This window comes from Rissa tridactyla, chromosome 7, assembly GCF_028500815.1.
Source record: "Rissa tridactyla isolate bRisTri1 chromosome 7, bRisTri1.patW.cur.20221130, whole genome shotgun sequence".
Taxonomy (NCBI): domain Eukaryota; kingdom Metazoa; phylum Chordata; class Aves; order Charadriiformes; family Laridae; genus Rissa; species Rissa tridactyla.
The window spans coordinates 44,239,841-44,256,720 of record NC_071472.1 but is presented as its reverse complement, the minus strand read 5'-3'; the positions used below and the strand labels follow the sequence as shown (position 1 = coordinate 44,256,720).

Genomic DNA, 16,880 nt, shown 5'->3' with positions numbered 1-16,880 from the left:
ATGAGAGACCTGTGCAGCCCCGCCACGCCAGGGTGATTTGCTCTTTCAGCATCAACTGCTACTATCATGGCTCTGAGTGCCCCAGTAGGCCTTAATGGCTGGTGACCAGTCCTACCTGAGACCTTCACCTGGGCCCATGAGGCCTGTTTCAGGTGGGCCCTGGGCCTTCAGTCCTAACCTTACCACTCTGTGTGAGTACTGGTCTCCAGTCCCCGCTCTGTCCTTGTTTTCTGGATGGATCTTGGACCTACACTGTAGATAGATAGCTTATTTCCTGGATGGACCGCTCAAATCCATGTTGTAGCTTATCTCCAGCCCTGCCTTTTGCACTGTGTCCTTTTGTCCAGGATCTCGGATGCAATTGACTGCTCGCCTTGCCTGGAGCTGTTGCCAACACTCAGACCTGGCGGGACGGAGCCCCGCCAGCAAGGGCATTGCCTCCTCAGGCTTCACCCTTGGCTTGTGGTTTGCCTGCCCATGGGGAGCAGCCCACCTTTGCCGCTCCCAGAGAGCTGGCTCATGCCTTTGTTCCCTCTTGAGCCCTGGATGGTGGCCCCTGCTCTCCCTCTCTGGAGTGCAACCTCTGGTTTTTGTCCTCAGCTCTGCCTTCAACCTGTATCTGTTCAGAGGTCCTCTAGGACCTGTTTTCTTAGAACGAGGTCTTATGTCAGCATGATCTAGAAAACCTTTTTTTGACAGCTTTGAAGACACCGTCCCCTGGAGCATTTGAGCTAAAGTCAAACCCAGGGTCTCTGCTGGAGTGTAGATAAGCTCTCCTGTTGACACACCGTTTCTTTGAAGGAAATACCATTTACATCTATTTGGAGCAGCCCAGTGGAGCCTGCTGTACACAGGGGCAGGGGAGGACTTCCTCTGCATGACCTGTGGGGCCCATGTGCCTGCTGTATCTGTCAGCCCTGTTGCCAGCAGTGATCCCAGTGGTGGCTCAGCAACAGCAGCAGCCTGCCTGCAGCCCCAGAACAGGCACCCCAGCACACCCCAAGGGGTTGCATTGCTCAGTGCTGGCATTAGCTCTGGAGACAGTTCATGGAAGTCCCTAAGTCACCCACTTCCCCTGCCCCCACAGAAAGTGTACATGGCCTCTCTGCCTGGGGTCCTTCTTCCCAGGGCAGCGTGGGCCCTTCCTCCATGGACTTGTGAGTGCAGCTTGTATCGTTCTTCCAAATTGTAGAGGCTGCGGACAAGGGCTCCCAACCTCAAACCAATCAAGCACAAGTGAGATCTAAGGGTTCAGATGGAAGTTGATCCAGGGATCCCTTACCTTGGAGAGTTCTGGATGCTGCTGTCCATCCAGACCTGCAAGTTGCACTGCTTGATGTGGGCTCCTGCAGTATGAAAAGTTTGGTGGGAGCCTCAGCTTGACACTGGCTTGTTGTGAACACCAGGTTTAAAGCTGTGCCATGCAGAAGACATCTGGTGAGTCTCAAAAAACAAAGGAGAAGTAGAAGGGCCACATCTTTATCCTCTTAAAATTGGCTGGCCAAGGCGATGGAGCTGTCTGCACCTTCTGTCATGAAGAACAGCCCTCCCAAACAGTCTGTCCTGTGAGCATTTTGCTCCTGTAGAGGAAACAACCCCTAGTCAACATTGCTGGGGCTGGGAGTTGGGGGTGGATCTGCAGGGTGTCACCAGGCCAAAGACAAGGATTGGGAAGGAGAGTAGCAAAGAGACCCACAGGGCCATGGTTGTTACCTGGAGCCCTTGCCCAGATTTGTTACCTGAAGCCCAAGCATGCAGATTGGGGTGCTGGGGGACACTATATATACAGTGACTTCTGGCTGCTAGACACTGGTTCCAGCCCAATGACTGATCCTGAAACCTTCCAGCAGAGAGTTAGCAAGCAGGAATGTCTCTTGAGGACTTGTCCTCATCTTCCCAAGGTCACCTTGGGACTGGGCAAAATAGGAGACCTAATCTCTCTTCCTTTGCCAGTTTCAGGGTGTATGTCCTTAAAAAGCTAGGTCTCTCCACTTCAGTTTGATCATGGCTCTCCAGAATTTGCTCCAAGTGAGCAATTCATATGTAGTGTTTGTAGCTGGGAGAGTCAATAATTGAAATCCCTCATCATGGAGCCGATTATTTTATACTTCTCTGGCTGGAGAGGCATGCCTCCCTCCCCTCAGGGGCTTTAGTTGTGCTGTCATGGGATCTGAAAACTGCTCGAGTCACAGTCTGCAAGTGCCTCCTTGTGCCTCTACAAACAACAAGTGCGAACACAAGTGGGTGTGTGCAGTGCCTATAAAGTCACCGTGGAAAGTTTGGCATGGGAGGGTACACTACTGGACTCCTGCTCTCTGCTCAGCTGTGCTGTTGTGATGGGTGAGTTATCTTCCCAGTGGCACACTGCATTCATGTGTGGTGCTGGGCTCAAACAAGATCTGACCAGGGTGAGTATACAAAGGCCCAAGATAGTTAGCAGGGCAGCAGCCACGACCTTGCCTGGGTGAGGCATGCTTCCAGGCTCCCTGGTAGCAGAAGGGCTGCAAGACCAAAGAACCAAACTACACACATGCTTGGTGCCAGCTTGTGCTTTCCCCAGGCTACCTCTGCCCTGTATTCCCATGTCCTATGAAGAGAGGCTAATGTGGAGACCTAGATTTAAACTTGGTCCTTTCCCTTACTGACCAATGCGTGTGGCATGTGGTTGCATAGGAGTCCTTCCCCAGGCATGATGGCATCTCCCCAGTAATTGAGTTGTGCAGGGTGCAGAGTGTGCTGGTGGCCAGCACAGAGGGTTTGGGCTTGTGTCACTATGTGGGCCCAGGAGACTTCCTGCTGTCTGCTTGGGAGACGATATCTGTCCAATACATCCTTTGTATCTGGTTTCCCACTAGCTGTCATCTGGCTGGAGTGGCTTATATAAAAGGCTTAAGCATGATCACTCCAAAAAGAACTGTTTCTTGGATACCTCCCTCCTGGCAGACTGCTCTCCCCAGATCTAGCTGTGTCTTTGTCCTCTCTTAGCTACCCTTGGGCTGCAGGTTCCGAGAACAGGTCTGCAGGTTTCTGTCTGGTGCCGGGAAGGGGCTGATCAGGAGGGTGACAAGGCCATTTCTCACCTTGCTTCACCCCTGCAGGGGCAGAGCGTGCACCGAAGCTGCAGTTCCCACCACCCCAGGAGCCCCCTGGTCCTGCTTGTGCCCTGTGGCTCTGCCTCCGCTGGTCCAAGCTCCCCGGGGGCCAACAGAAAGGGCAGAGGGGGCTGCCCAGGGATCCTAATGGTGGGCCCTTTCCTCCTCAGGGTTCCAGGCTGGGACAAGTTGGCTCCGTGGGGACCTTGTCCTCCTACCCACAGTGGTGGCGATGCTTCTCCTTTGCGCAAGTGCTGGCCCAGCAGCACCCACTGCCGGCTCCCGGAGCGGTGAGTATGGAGTGGGTGGGGGAACGGACTGGGCACTGAGGGGCACAGCAGGATAGTGTCTCCCTAGCTCAGCACTGACAGTCAGGTCTGCTAAGTGCTAGGAAAGCCAGCATGCACCTGGGCTGATGCGCAACATAAGGACTCTCACAAAAACCCCTGGGCTGTGGCTTGTAAGGTAAGCAGCCTGCCACCTGTCAAGCCATCCTCATCCCCTTGGTGGCACCATGCTGGGATTGCTCTCTGGTGCTTATGTCTTTTTACACTTCAGTTCTAGGAGAGATCCTCCCACCATTTTGGGTTTTTTTCAGCTGTTGTTGGATTAGGAGTATTCCCTTCCTCCCTGCAAGGGAAGTTGACACTCCCTGCAAGGCCCGTGTGCCTGACAAAAGCAAAATTTCATGGGCTGAATTGGAATTACCCACAGCAAATTGTCCCTCATCAGACAAAAAACAAGAAAAAAAATTAGACAGCAAATGAGTTTAGCAAGTAAGTCATGACAGATCAGTCCTGCTAAGAGATAAACTGCAATAAGCTGGAGGAAGAAATGCCTATGAAATCAAGGTAGAACTTTAGGAAGAAATTCTTTGCTGTGAGGGTGATGAGCCCCTGGCCCAGGTTGCCCAGAGAAGCTGTGGCTGCCCCATCCCTGGAGGGGTTCAAGGCCAGGTTGGACGGGGCTTGGAGCAACCTGGGCTGGTGGGAGGTGTCCCTGCCCAGGGCAGGGGGCTTGGAACAAGATGATCTTTAAGGTCCCTTCCAACACAAACCATTCTATGATTCTTTTGCAATACCATGACCCCCAGGGAAAACATAAATTTTCATTACACATCCTCAGTCAGTGCAGCATTTTGGACAGTTCTGATCCTTGCAAGAGCTCAGCTTAATGTATCAAGGGCCTTGTGTGAGGGCCAGACATACTTGGAGGACATCACTGGCACCTGGAAGATTTTTTTCCCTCTTCTCTCAGCCAGATGCATTAGAAGGCTCCAAATGAAATAGGAAGTCATGAGAAATAGATTCTAGGGCTCTTACCAGGGCCACTGACTTAGAGACCTTTGGTTGCGCTGCGGAAAAGCTACTCTACACTGTGGAGTAGACCACAGATAAAACCAGCCCTTTTTGTCCTGAGTCCTCACTCCCAGGACAAGGAGCTCCTTGTTGTCCTGACAGACTCATATGACCCTTCTCTCTCCCACCCCACCATCTGTTTGCCACTGCTGCTGTCACAGGATTCCCCGCAGACTGCAGCCATCTTCGCAAGAACAGCCCCAGCGGGGTGTACGTCATCCAGCCAGCAGGGTCACCCCCACGGGTGGTGTGGTGTGACATGGACACCGAAGGCAAGGGCTGGACTGTTGTCCAGAGAAACTCTCATGACACTGAGATCACATGGAAGCAATCCTGGACCACCTACAAGTATGGCTTTGGGAACGTGCGGGGTGATCACTGGCTGGGCACCGAGTACCTGCACCTGCTGACGCAGCAGGGCACCTACAAGGTCCGCTTCATCGTGCGGAATAAAGCAAACATCACCCATTACGCCGAGTACGACATCTTCAGGGTGGAGAGTGAGGCTAGTGGGTACCCACTGAGGCTGGGCCGGTTTTCTGGTGATGGGGATGACTACCTGACCAGCTATTACCCTAAGAAGGGGGGCATACACGACAACATGAAGTTCAGCACAACCGACAGGGACCAGGACCAATACAGCGGGAACTGCGCCAACAGCTACGGGGGCTGGTGGTACGACAAGTGCCAGAACGTCCTGCTCAATGCCAAAAAAAAAATCCTTTGGCCAGGATTCTGCGATAATGGCGACTGTGCATCCTCCCTCATCCTGGTCAAACCCACAGATGTGTGCTGACCATGCTGCAGTGCCCAGCCCCCCGGGAGCCTGCGGGAGTGCCCCATCCCCAGCTCAGTGCCCCCTTCCCATGCCTGCCAACAGCCCTGCGCCAGCCCCAGTGCACGTCCTGCGCTGCCTGCAGCTCCTGCACCACCACCAGCTGAAAGACAGCGGCTCCGGGGCTCAGGAGCAATCGCCCGGAGCCCTGGGCATGCGGGCAGCTTCGCCCAGTGCCACGGTGCTGGCCAGCACTGGGACGCAGGCACTGGTTTGGGGTGGGTGCGCCCATCCTGTCCTGGGGAGGGGGAAACGGTGCAAGTTCCCTTCCCTGTGCAATCCGTCTATTCCTGCTTTGCTCAGGCCCTGCTCCCTCCCCGGGCCCCACATGCCCCACAGCTCTGCTACCCATGGTGGGAGAAATCAGCTGCAATAAACCCTGGAGCCAGACTTTGCTGCCTTGTGTCTACCTGCTGCTGTGACACTGCACGGAAGCGTGGGGGGATCACTCTGTCCAGACCTCAGAGTGGTGGACCTGGGGGAAAGAAGGTGTATTATGCAGGTCCTCTCCTGGGCAAGGAGACACAGCTGCCCAAGGGATGTCAGATATCCCTGGGACATGCAGAGCTCACCTCTCCCAGGGCTGGTGTGGTGGCTGCTACTTTGAAGATGATTTGCTCAGGCAGTGCTGGGCCAGGTCAACTGTGGAGCTGGTTCTGCTCCCAGGCTGAGCTGGTGCAGAGCTGCTGCGGCATGCAGGGCGTTTGTGCCGATTTAGCTTTTTTTTTTCTCCTGAAATATTTCAATGTTCCACAGTGAAAGGCCTGACATGCATTCTCCCTGCTGCTGACGACCCCAGCATCAGCATGTAGCACAAGCTTTTCTCCCTTTGGTATGGTTGCTGTACATAGCTGAACACAGCTGTTGTACCTAATTCTGTCTGTGGTTTGGTCCTCAGGCCTCTGGACACAATGGTGCTTCCGATCACTTGTTCCAGCCGCTGCGCACTGAACCGTGGCTGTAAGGCTATGATTAACTAACAGAGTCAGCAAAGCCCAGTATTTTGCAAAACCTTTGCCCATAGTTTGCCCCTGTCCATGGCTGTGTGGTTGCTCTACACTGGGAAAGGGAAGAAACCACCATGGATTGGCATGTGGAGAGGGTGGTGGGCTCCCTGAGGGCATGAGAGATGCGGGTAAGTCAGTCCGATCGTACTCTGACACAGAGAGGGAATGTGGCTATGGATCTCCTTTGTGGTGGAGAGAAGTTTGAACTTAGGGCTTGAAAGAAGTCATGGTTCCTCTCCTCTGTCTTTGGAAGAAAAGCTGAGCCCAAGGAAGGCTTATGGCTGTGAATCCTGAACAACTTGGCACTCTCAGGTCAAGATATGTAACTGAGGTCCCAGGGCACCCTGGGAGCTATGGCAGGGCCGTAGAAGGAAGGCCGTAGGAAGATTTTCCCTTAGTTGAGGAGGACCGGGTCAGAGACCACTTGGCCAAGCTGGACATTCATAAATCCATGGGCCCTGACGGGATGCACCCGCGAGTGCTGAGAGAGCTGGCAGATGTTATCGCTAGACCACTCTCCATCATCTTTGAAAAGTCATGGGGAACAGGAGAGGTGCCTGAGGACTGGAGGAAGGCTAACGTCACTCCAATCTTCAAAAAAGGCAAGAAGGAGGACCCAGGGAACTACAGGCCGGTTAGTCTTACCTCTGTCCCTGGGAAGGTAATGGAGCGACTCATTCTGGATGTCGTCTCCAAACACATAGAGGAACAGGAAGTTATTGGAAGTGGTCAGCATGGATTTACCAAGGGCAAATCATGCCTGACCAATCTGATAGCTTTCTATGATGTTATAACGGGTTGGCTGGATGAGGGGAGAGCCGTAGATGTCATCTACCTTGACCTTAGCAAGGCTTTTGACACTGTCTCCCATAACATCCTCATTAGGAAGCTGAGGAAGTATGGGCTAGACGAGGTGACAGTGAGGTGGATCGAGAGCTGGCTGAGTGACAGAACCCAGAGGGTTGTGATCAGCGGCACAGAGTCCAGTTGGAGGCCTGTAACGAGTGGTGTCCCTCAGGGGTCAATACTTGGACCAATTTTGTTCAATATATTCATTAATGACCTAGATGAGGGGACAGAGTGTATCCTCAGCAAGTTTGCTGATGATACCAAGCTGGGAGGGGTGGCCGACACTCCGGAGGGCCGTGCTGCCATCCAGCGTGACCTGGACAGGCTGGAGAGCTGGGCAGAGAAGAACCTAATGAGGTTCAACAAAAGCAAGTGTAGGGTCCTGCACCTGGGAAGGAAGAATGCCAAACACCAGTATAGGTTAGGGGCGGACATGCTGGGAAGCAGCTCTGAGGAGAAGGACCTGGGGGTCCTGGTAGACAGCAAATTATCCATGAGCCAGCAGTGTGCCCTTGTCGCCAAGAAGGCCAATGGCATCCTGGGCTGCATAGGGAAGACTGTGGCCAGTAGGTGGAGGGAGGTCATTCTCCCCCTCTACTCTGCACTGGTGAGGCCACAACTGGAGTACTGTGTCCAGTTCTGGGCTCCCCAGTTCAAGAGGGACAGGGAACTACTGGAGCGAGTCCAGCGAAGGGCAACCAAGATGATTGTGGGACTGGAGCACCTCCCTTACGAGGAAAGGCTGAAAGAGCTGGGACTCTTTAGCCTGGAGAGGAGAAGGTTGAGGGGGGACCTGATTAATGTTTACAAGTACCTAAAGGGTGGGTTTAAGGAGGACGGAGCCAGGCTCTTTTCAATGGTTCCCAGCGACAGGACAAGGGGCAATGGGCACAAGCTAGAACATAGGAAGTTCCGTTCAAATACACGGAAAAACTTCTTTACGGTGAGGGTGACAGAGCACTGGAACAGGCTGCCCAGGGAGGTTGTGGAGTCCCCTTCTCTGGAGATTTTCAAGACCCGCCTGGATGCAGCCCTGAGGGATGTGCTTTAGGCAACCCTGCTCTAGCAGGGGAGTTGGACTAGATGATCTCTAGAGGTCCCTTCCAACTCTGAAGATTCCGTGATTCCGTGATTCCGTGTTCCTGAAGAGGCTGCACAGCCAGCCTTCGCTGCCCTGGAGCCATTGGTGGGCCTGCAGTCCTGATGCATGGTGAGATGAATGTAGGAGGGTGCTGCTAGTTGAGAAAGGCTTCCCAGTTTACGCTGACTTGAGAGTAGTATTTCTGGACTGAGAGATATGTCTGCTGCTTTAAAAAATCATTTGCACTCCAGCATGGATGCAAATGGAGGGGAGACGCTTGACATAAAAGGGCTGCAGGTTCCTGGTAAACAGCAATTTGCTCAGGAGTCAGCAATGCAGTGTTGAAGGTGACCTGCATCCTGGGCTGTATTAGCAAGAGTACAGCCAGCAGGACATCACTCTCTTCTGCTCAGCACTGGGAGACCACATCACGGGTACCATGTCCACTGTTGAGCTATCCAGTGCACAGAGATCACCATACTGGAGCAAGCCGATATGGACCCAAGCTAATCCAGGCTGCCTCAGCTCTTAAACCTGCCCCAGATATCCCAACCATGCAATGCTGCGTGGCCTTGTAGTGCTGTTGCCCTTTCTTCCCTGTCCGTTCTTCCAGTCACCTCCCAAGGCCTGGGCCACCATTCACAAGGTTCACAAGGCAGGACGACGCTGGCCTGGCCAGCTGTCTCTGGTTAGCTCCAGGTCATGGCTGGTAGGGCTGAACCGAGCTCTTCCCTTCTGCCCTCAATGCTTGCTCTTGGCCATGTGGTACTGCATTCCCTTTTTGAAAGATACCCACCTTGAAACCCAAGTTTCTTCTTTAAGTGAAAGCTTTGTCTTTAATTCCTCATTTGAGTCTTACGATAAATTTTCCCTTTGAAAGCCTTTTCTCACTGCACCAGGAGCCTCAGGTTTACTCCTGGCAAGAAGCTATCAGCAGTTATGAGAAGCTCCCAAAGAAAAGAAGGACATTTGCAAATGTTTGTGCAGATTCTGAAAGCAATTTTATTCTGCAGGGTGAACACAGATTACAGCAGGAATATGGTGCATACATGGCCTGCCTGGGCCCAGAGCAGCTTAGATCAGGTTATCTAGTGATGACTGATCTTTTTCTGCTGAAGTAATCTATCCCACAAAGCTTAAAGAGAATAAGACTTTGTTGGATCAGGAGGTTTTTAGGTTTCTGAGCATAATTTTCTCCCCAGAAGGAACATGCTTGGAAACCACAGTTTATAAAGACTTGTTTGAATAATAAGCCCTAAAACCCCACCACAAGTTAAAGGCCAGAGACAAAGCAGGAAGCTTTGCTAATTTTCAAGAGAAGAGGAGAAGAAAACAGCTCTTGATGTACAGGAACAACCCTATTCACCCCTAGCCAGCAAAACGGGTCCCTGCAGGGCACTGGTCTGACCATGTGCCCAGTTCAGACAGGAGCTGGAAAGAGTACTAGTGGTACGGAGCTGGTTTGATGAGGATGGCAGAAGCTTTGCAGTTCCCGTTGCACAGGCTGCCCCACGTTATGCCCCCCTTCACGTTCAGCTGTACAGAATAACATGCTGAGTACCACCACCCGCCCCCAGACCGGGAGGCACAGTTCTCTCTGTAAGTGTCCTGATCCCGATCTTTTGTGGAGAACTTCATGCTGTTGTGCACATTCCTGGGATTGTCTGAGTCCATGGCATCCTCTGCTGTCCCAGAGTACGTTCCCAGTGTCAGCCGGTAGCCGTGGGACTCATCTTCCAGGCTGAAGAGGCTGTAGTCTGCAAACGTCATGGTGTTTGAGGCATCCCAGATGACAAACCTGACCTGGTAGACCTTCTGCCTGGAGATCTGATGGATGTACTCAGTGCCTAGCCAATACTCGGTGCGCACGTTCCCAAAGCCGTACTTGTAGGTGTTCCAGGACTCAGCCCAGGTGATCTCTGTGCCCTGACGGTTCCTCTGGATGACCGTCCAGCCCCCGCCCGCCACATTCATTTCGCAGTACACCACGATGGGGTGCAGTCCGGTGGGCTGGATGACGTAGACGTCACTGGGGCTGCCAGTGGGAATCTCGCTGCAGTCCCTGGGCCAACCTGGGGCAGGAGAGAGGGTGATTTAAAAAAAGCTTGTGCAACAGGACAAGACCATGTTTCACCCTGTGGCAGGATAGAGGGACATCTGGCCAGAGTACCTGGGGGATAATCAGCTGTCCCAGCCCAGAGAGGTCAATGTGCTTGGCTGGAGGCGAGAGTGAGCTGGCCTCAGCCCTCTGTTCCTCTTCCACATGGGACACCTAACAGGAGGCAGCCCCAGTGAAAGGCCCCAGACCCACTGGGCTATACTGGTATCAGGCTAGGAGATTGATATGGACACTAGTGGGCTCCTTTGGATCTCCTGAAAAAGGGGTTGTGTCACTAAAACAGGGTCATGTTGGGGAGGAAGGTGAAGAGGACCTTGCCTCTGCCTATGACTGAGGGAACAGGAATAAAATGACACCTTCAAGCACACAGACACCCTTACCAGTCTGGACAGTGCACACACAGACACAGACACACACACACAGAGCACTGCAGCCTGCACTGAGTACACAGCCTCACATCCACCATCCTCCATCCTGGAGCAGGGCCAGGGCTAGGGACGGCATAGGGCCCTACCCCACCCGGAGCTGGCTGCACATGAGCACAAAACACTGGATGCCCCCTGAGCTGACGGGTGTGGTGTCCCCATGCTCGCTTGCTGCAGGACCTCCCACTGCAGTTAAGGTCATCCTATCAGATGGGCAGAGCTCCTCTCCCTAGCTGGACAAAGCCTGGCGTTGATGCCACCTCTCCCCAGCCCACCTGCCTGTATACACTATGGAGGAGTGATTCGGATCTGAGACATCATAACACACCCTCTCCCAAGCATCATTTTACAAAGCCTCCACTGGCCCAGAGCATGGGCTGAGGCTGTTCACCAGCCAGGACTGACCCAGACCAAGGAACTGAAAGGGGCTGGTGAGAGCAATGCCCACTGGATGCTACATACTGGTTTTCTTCAGAGCACTCGCCGAAGTGTTGGAGGGAGATTTCTTGAAGATATTTAGGGTTTGTATATGCCTGGAGTGGCCTGGGGCAGCCAAGACCAGCACGCAAGCAAGGAGTAGAAGGCACTGGGCTGCTAGAAAGGGAAAAGATGGAGAAAAGATGAGATGTGACCCTCCATCCAGAGAGGCGGGAAATACGATGGCTCCAGCACTGCACAGTGTAACACGACCATGTGAGATGCATGCTGGGCACCATCAGACTGGTCTGTGCAAGCTGGAAAGCTTGCCAACTCTTTTGCCCAAGGTGTAGACAACCTTTCCTTTTCCCCTTGACTATCTCCTGAAAAGTCATGCATGAGAGAGTTTTGGGTGGAACAAAGCACCCAACAAATAACTGAGCCAAGTTTCATTCCTGGCCCCTGAAGCAGGGGACTGGCTGGGGTGAGCCAGAAAGCAGGGCACAAACTGCCGGTGTTCAAAGGGGTGGCCGGTGAGCCTGCCCTCAGAGGGTACGGGTGCCACTGCTCCCCATCGGCATGCAAGGACCAGTGCACGGAGCCTCTTCCTGTTGCTGGGCTGCCCTACCTGTGCTCGTCCCACCATGATCGAGGAGCACCCCACTTCCCAGCCCAGTACTCACCCATGGCGTCCAGGCGGGAATGCCCTCTGGAGTGCAAAGCTGTGGAGAGACGGGTCTCACAGAGGCATTTGTAGTGCCCTCTGCAGTGGGTGGGGTGAGTGGGTCCTGCCCCACTCCCGACTTCCTTTCTCCTGGAGGAGGGAATCAGGCTGGGTTTCCTTTGTGCCCTTAGAAAACACAAGCTGAGATGAAGGTGCCTGTGGTTCTAGGTGCGTAGCTTCCCAAGCAGCAAAGAAAATAACGCCCGTGCCAGCAAGAGTCCTTGGAATGGTCTCTTCTGCGAGTGCTTAGCTCTTTGGATGGAATTTCCCCTGGGAACAGCATATTTGGGAGCTTTGGAGAGTGCAGCTCAGTAGATAAACACTTGAATGCCAGTCACCAACCACTATGGTGAGCAAACGCTGGGGACGTCCCCACCTCCCACCATTTCAGCAGGGTGCTGCCAGGTCAATTGGTTCTTGTTTAATGTGCTTTTGATAAGCCCAGCCTAGCTCTCGGTGGGGAAGTCAGAGCAGCCCCGAGACTCCCAGAGAGACTGACTGTTGAGGGACAGTATTTGGAGCGGTTGGTGTTTTCCAGACTGCATGACAGCAGGCAGAGGGTTGTGGCAGAGGTGATCTCTGTCTGGGGGAAGCGGGAGAGGTCTCTATTCCCCAGTGGGCCACAGTCCTGATCTGCAAGGAGGCAGCTGAATGGGCCTGCTGAAAGACACTGCCTAAAAGGTTTCTGTAGTTTGGGAGACTGGTCATGCAGGATGGCTACAGAGGAAAGCAAGTGTCTGCCCAGGAATGAAGCGAAACTGGGCAGATGGAGGGCAGCAACGGGGATCTGAGCATGTACAGAGGGGGAATGGCAAGGTCTGAACGTGCACAGAGGGGAAAGGAGAAAGCTTGACCCTGTGTGCATGGAGAGGGAATGGTGGGGATCTGAGTGTGCGTGGAGGGAAAATGGAGGGGAACTGAAAGTGCGCAAAGGGACTGGAAAGGATCTGATGGTGGAAGCCATAGGAACTGACCACCCAGAGAAGGGACGGGTGGGATCTGAGTGTTCATGGAGGGTAACAGTCGGAATCTGAGGGCACTTGTCATGGAAAAGAGGGATGTGAGTGTGCACAAAGGGGAGAAGTCAGCACTAAAGCAGACACTGAGAGGAACAGAGGAGATCTGCATATTCAAGGAGGGGAACAGAAGAGATCTGTTTGCATACAGAGGGAAATGGGGGACCCCGGAGCATACAAGCTGGGGACTGGAGGGCATCGGTTTGTGCAAGGAGGACAGCGGAGGGGTTCCAAGAGAGCACAATGAGGGGAACAGAGAGGGTATGAAAGCAGCTTGATAGGAATGGAGAGCATCTGAGAGCGCTTGGAAGTGAACAGAATGAGTCTGAGGAGACCCAGAAGCACCCAGAAGGGAACAGGGGGAATTTGAAAACACGTAGACGGGGCAAGGTTTGGATGTAAGGCACTCAGAAAGGATAGCAGGGACTGGGGGGTGCCCAAAGGGGAGTGGAGGAGATCTGAGCATGCATGGATGGGAACTGCAGGGTTCCAAGGCACAGGTAGGGGAGAAGAGAGGATGTACAAGCACTCAAAAGGGTATGGGGGGTAACTGAGGGTCCACAGGGGGGAACAGAGGGAGCCTGAGCATGCATACAGAAGAATGGAAGGGACCAGAGTGGCATGTCGGGGAATAAAGACTGTGTGGAGGGGATCTGCATGCACACAGAATCGAATAAATGTTTTTGATGTGCCTTCTAATGCTCACCAAGGTCTTTTCTTTGCTCTCTGGTGCAACCCAGAGGCTTACATTTGGTCCTCTCATGCCCTAAGAATCACTTCATTTAACTTTTGGTGCACCCAAAAGAAGGTGCACCTTCGGATGCCTCCAATTTCCCTCCTGTACACCTCAGACTGCTCCATTTTCCTGCTGGTGCTGCCTAGAGCCCCCCCATTTTCTTTGCGGTGCATCCCAGTGTCCTACATCTGCTTCCCCTTTCATGCCAGAGCCCTCCCTATGCCCTCAGGTGCTCCTCAAGCCCTCCACTGCCTTCTCATGCACCCTGTTTCCCTTTGCAAATCCTGTCACCCCAGAGACCATTGCAGGGTCCTGGGCAGCAGGCACCTCTTTGTGCAGGATGCTCAGTAGAAAGTCAGGATAAGACTCCGGTCTGGAGATAGTGACAGTCCATTGCTTGCTGAGTCCACAGACCCAGCATGTCTGCAGAGACAGGGAAGTCTGAAGTCAAGCCTGGAGGTCGGGTCAGTGGGTCCCATCAGGGGCAGAACTGAAGGAATAAGACTGGGCGCAGATGTAGCTGCTGCACAGCTGCCAGGTAGCCAGTGGTAAAGGCGCAGCTTAAAAGCAGCTTTCCAGGGGAAGGAGGAGCAGGTCCTTACTTCTAGCTTTTTTCACAACAGCCCTTTTCAGTGAAGTAGTTGACTTTGGAGATGGCTAGCTAAACTCCTTAACTCAGTGAACTGTGCTCTGAGAAGGGGGAAGGGACTCAAGCGTGCTGGCATCGGCCAGCCCTCACAATCAGGGAATCTCTGGAACCACCCATGCAGAGCCCTGTGATGGGGAAGCAACACCTGATGACTCCTCAGGCCAGCTCCTGCTTTGCGATCTGGGTCTTCTCTTCCCACAGGGAAGCACAGGGATCCCAAGTGCCAGTTAAAGACAGGTTTGTACTTTGATAACTAGGGCCAAAGGATAGAGTCTCTGAGTGCTCAAGTGCCACAGTTATTCCAAGGTCTCTGGACTTATGGCCCCAGCATGCGTTCTCCCATCTGTAACAGTGACAGTGTTTGGGGTGAGTTAGGTAAGGGTCTGGGTGCTTTGGGCAAATTCAGAGGCCACAAACCTATGGGAGGCCCTTGATTCAACCAGTGGATTATTTTGGAGGGTGTTCCCATCCAGGAGGGTGAGCACAGGGGGTAGTGTGAAGTGGCACCTTAAGAAGCATGGCCTGACTGGGTCCTCTTTGCTGCCATTGAAGTAGGATGTTTTCTGGCACTGGGGAAACAAGGGGTTTGCTGAGGCAGGTAGCAATGTGACAGCCTCTCTTGCCGTCTCATTGGGATGAGATGGCAAGATGAGAAAGGACCTCTTGGTCACCTGGTCCAACCACCTCCTCAAGAAAGGTCAGGTACAGCAGTCCACCCAGGAGAGTGTCCGGTTGGGTTTTGAATATCCCCAGGGATGGAGGCTCCCTCCCTGGCCAACCTGTGCCAGTGTTTGAACACTCCCACAGTGAAAAAGTGTTTTCTTGTGTTCAGATGGAACTGCCTGTATGTCAGTTTGTGCTCACTGGCTCTTGTCTTGGCACTGGGCACCACTGGAAAGAGTCTGTCTCCTACTTCTTCATTCTGTCCCTTCAGGTATTTATATACATTGATAAGATCCCTCTCTGAGCATTCTCTTCTCCAGGCTGAACAGTCACAGCTCTCTGAGCCTTTCCTCAAAGGAGAGATGCTCTAGTCCCTTAATCATCTTTGAGGCCCTTTGATGGACTTCGTCTAGCATGTCCATGTATCTTTTGCATTGGCGAGCCCAGAACTGGAGTTCAGGTATGGCCTCACCAGTGCTGAATAAAGGGAAAGGATCACCTCCCTTGACCTGCTGGCAACACTGCTCCTAATGCAGCCCAGGATGCTGTTGGCATTCTTTATCACGACTGTACATTGCTGGTTGATGCTCAATTTCTTGCCCGCCAGGATCTCCATGTCCTTTTTTGCAGACCTACCTTGCAGATGGGTGACCCCAGGATTGACTCCTGGAGAACACCACTGGTCACTGATGTCCAACTGGACTTTGTGCCACTGATCAGCATTCTCTGGGCCTGTCCATTTGGCTAGTTTTCAGTACACCTCCCTGTTCACTTATCTAACCCATATTTTCCCAGTTGGTCTGTTAGGCTGTTTTGGGAGACAGTGTCAAAAGCTTACTAAAATTGAAGTAAACAATATCCACTGCTCTTCCCTCCTCCATCATGCTAGTCCCTCATTGTAGAAGGCTACCGGGTTACTTAAATATGATTTCCCCTTTGTAAATCCATGCTGACTACTTCAGATCACTTTCTTGTCTTTCATGTGCCTGGGAATGGTTTCCAGGACTAGCTGTTTCGTCATCTTCCCAGGGATCAAGGTGACACTAAACAGCCTGTGGTTCCCTGGGTCTTTCTTCTTGCTGCTGAAGATAGGAGTGACATTTACTTTCCTCCAGTCTTCAGGTACTTCTCCCAGTTGCCGGGATCAATCAAAGAATACTGAGAGTGGCCTTGCAATGACATTTGCCAGCTTCCTCAGCACTTGCGGGTGCATTCCATCAGGGCCCATGGAGTTCTGTATGTCCAGTTTGCTTAAGCAAACTGGATCCTCTTTCCCTGATCCCCTAATCTGATCCTCTTTCACCAAGAGTACGTCTTACTTGCTTCAGACTTTCCGCTGATCTCTTGTGCCTGGGATTCCCAAAGGATGGTCTTCCCAGTAAATATACCAGTGAAGAAGTCATTGAGTACCTTGGCCTTTTCCATGTCCTGTGTCACCAGAGCCTCTGAACAGGGATTCAGCAGCAGACCCACGTTTTCCCTAGTATACCTTTTGTTTATGTAGTTGTAGAAATCTTTCTTGCTGCCCTTCACACCTCTTGCCAGATCTAACTCCAGGCCAGCCTTGGCTTTCCCAGCCCCATCCCTGAATGATTGGACAGTATCTCTTTATTCCATCAGCCATCATACTCCACTTCCCTCTCTTGAACACTTCCTTTGTAAGTCTGAGTTTACTCAGGAACTCCTTGCTTATCCACACAAGCCTGCTACTTCTGCTTGATTTCTTGCTTGTTTGCAGGAAATATATTAGAAAAAAACCTGATGTAAACATATATAATAAAACCATGTCCCCTGTCTCCATCTACTTTTTTGCTTTTGGGGTGATCAGTGTGGGCTGGTGGCCCCCACTTCCATGGGTTCCTCTGCTTGGGTTGCAAGGTAGGTGGTGCAGAGCCATGGAACACCACCT

The 16,880-nt window shown here is 52.7% G+C and overlaps 2 protein-coding genes across 4 annotated transcripts; one reads left to right on the top strand and one right to left on the bottom strand.

Annotated features, from left to right (window-relative positions):
- Positions 1 to 2,216: 2,216 nt before the first annotated feature.
- On the top strand, positions 2,217 to 5,385 carry LOC128913188 (fibrinogen-like protein 1-like protein). Its single transcript, XM_054210324.1, has 3 exons — positions 2,217 to 2,340; positions 3,263 to 3,382; positions 4,612 to 5,385. The coding sequence occupies exons 1-3, from the start codon at positions 2,337 to 2,339 to the stop codon at positions 5,244 to 5,246; spliced, it is 759 nt and encodes a 252-aa protein (XP_054066299.1). The 5' UTR covers positions 2,217 to 2,336; the 3' UTR covers positions 5,247 to 5,385.
- Positions 5,386 to 9,210: 3,825 nt separating this feature from the next.
- On the bottom strand, positions 9,211 to 12,127 carry LOC128913131 (fibrinogen-like protein 1-like protein). 3 transcript variants are annotated; one of them, XM_054210200.1, is made up of 3 exons: positions 11,867 to 12,124; positions 11,229 to 11,357; positions 9,211 to 10,294 (listed from the first exon to the last, which is right to left on the bottom strand). In XM_054210200.1, the coding sequence occupies exons 1-3, from the start codon at positions 11,868 to 11,870 to the stop codon at positions 9,666 to 9,668; spliced, it is 762 nt and encodes a 253-aa protein (XP_054066175.1). In that variant the 5' UTR covers positions 11,871 to 12,124; the 3' UTR covers positions 9,211 to 9,665. The 3 variants fall into 3 exon arrangements, with proteins under 3 accessions (XP_054066175.1, XP_054066174.1, XP_054066177.1); XM_054210199.1 differs by having other exon boundaries at positions 11,229 to 11,360; positions 11,867 to 12,123; XM_054210202.1 differs by lacking the exon at positions 11,229 to 11,357 and having other exon boundaries at positions 11,867 to 12,127.
- Between the last annotated feature and the right edge of the window lie 4,753 nt (positions 12,128 to 16,880).

What these genes read in the sequence shown, in the direction of transcription:
- LOC128913188 (XM_054210324.1), top strand. An exon ending in CACTGCCGGCTCCCGGAGCG is followed by an intron (nt 3,383 to 4,611) that starts GTGAGTATGGAG and finishes CTGCTGTCACAG; the next exon opens with GATTCCCCGCAGACTGCAGC.
- LOC128913131 (XM_054210199.1), bottom strand. An exon ending in GAGTGCTCTGAAGAAAACCA is followed by an intron (nt 10,295 to 11,228) that starts GTATGTAGCATC and finishes CTCCTGCCCCAG; the next exon opens with GTTGGCCCAGGGACTGCAGC.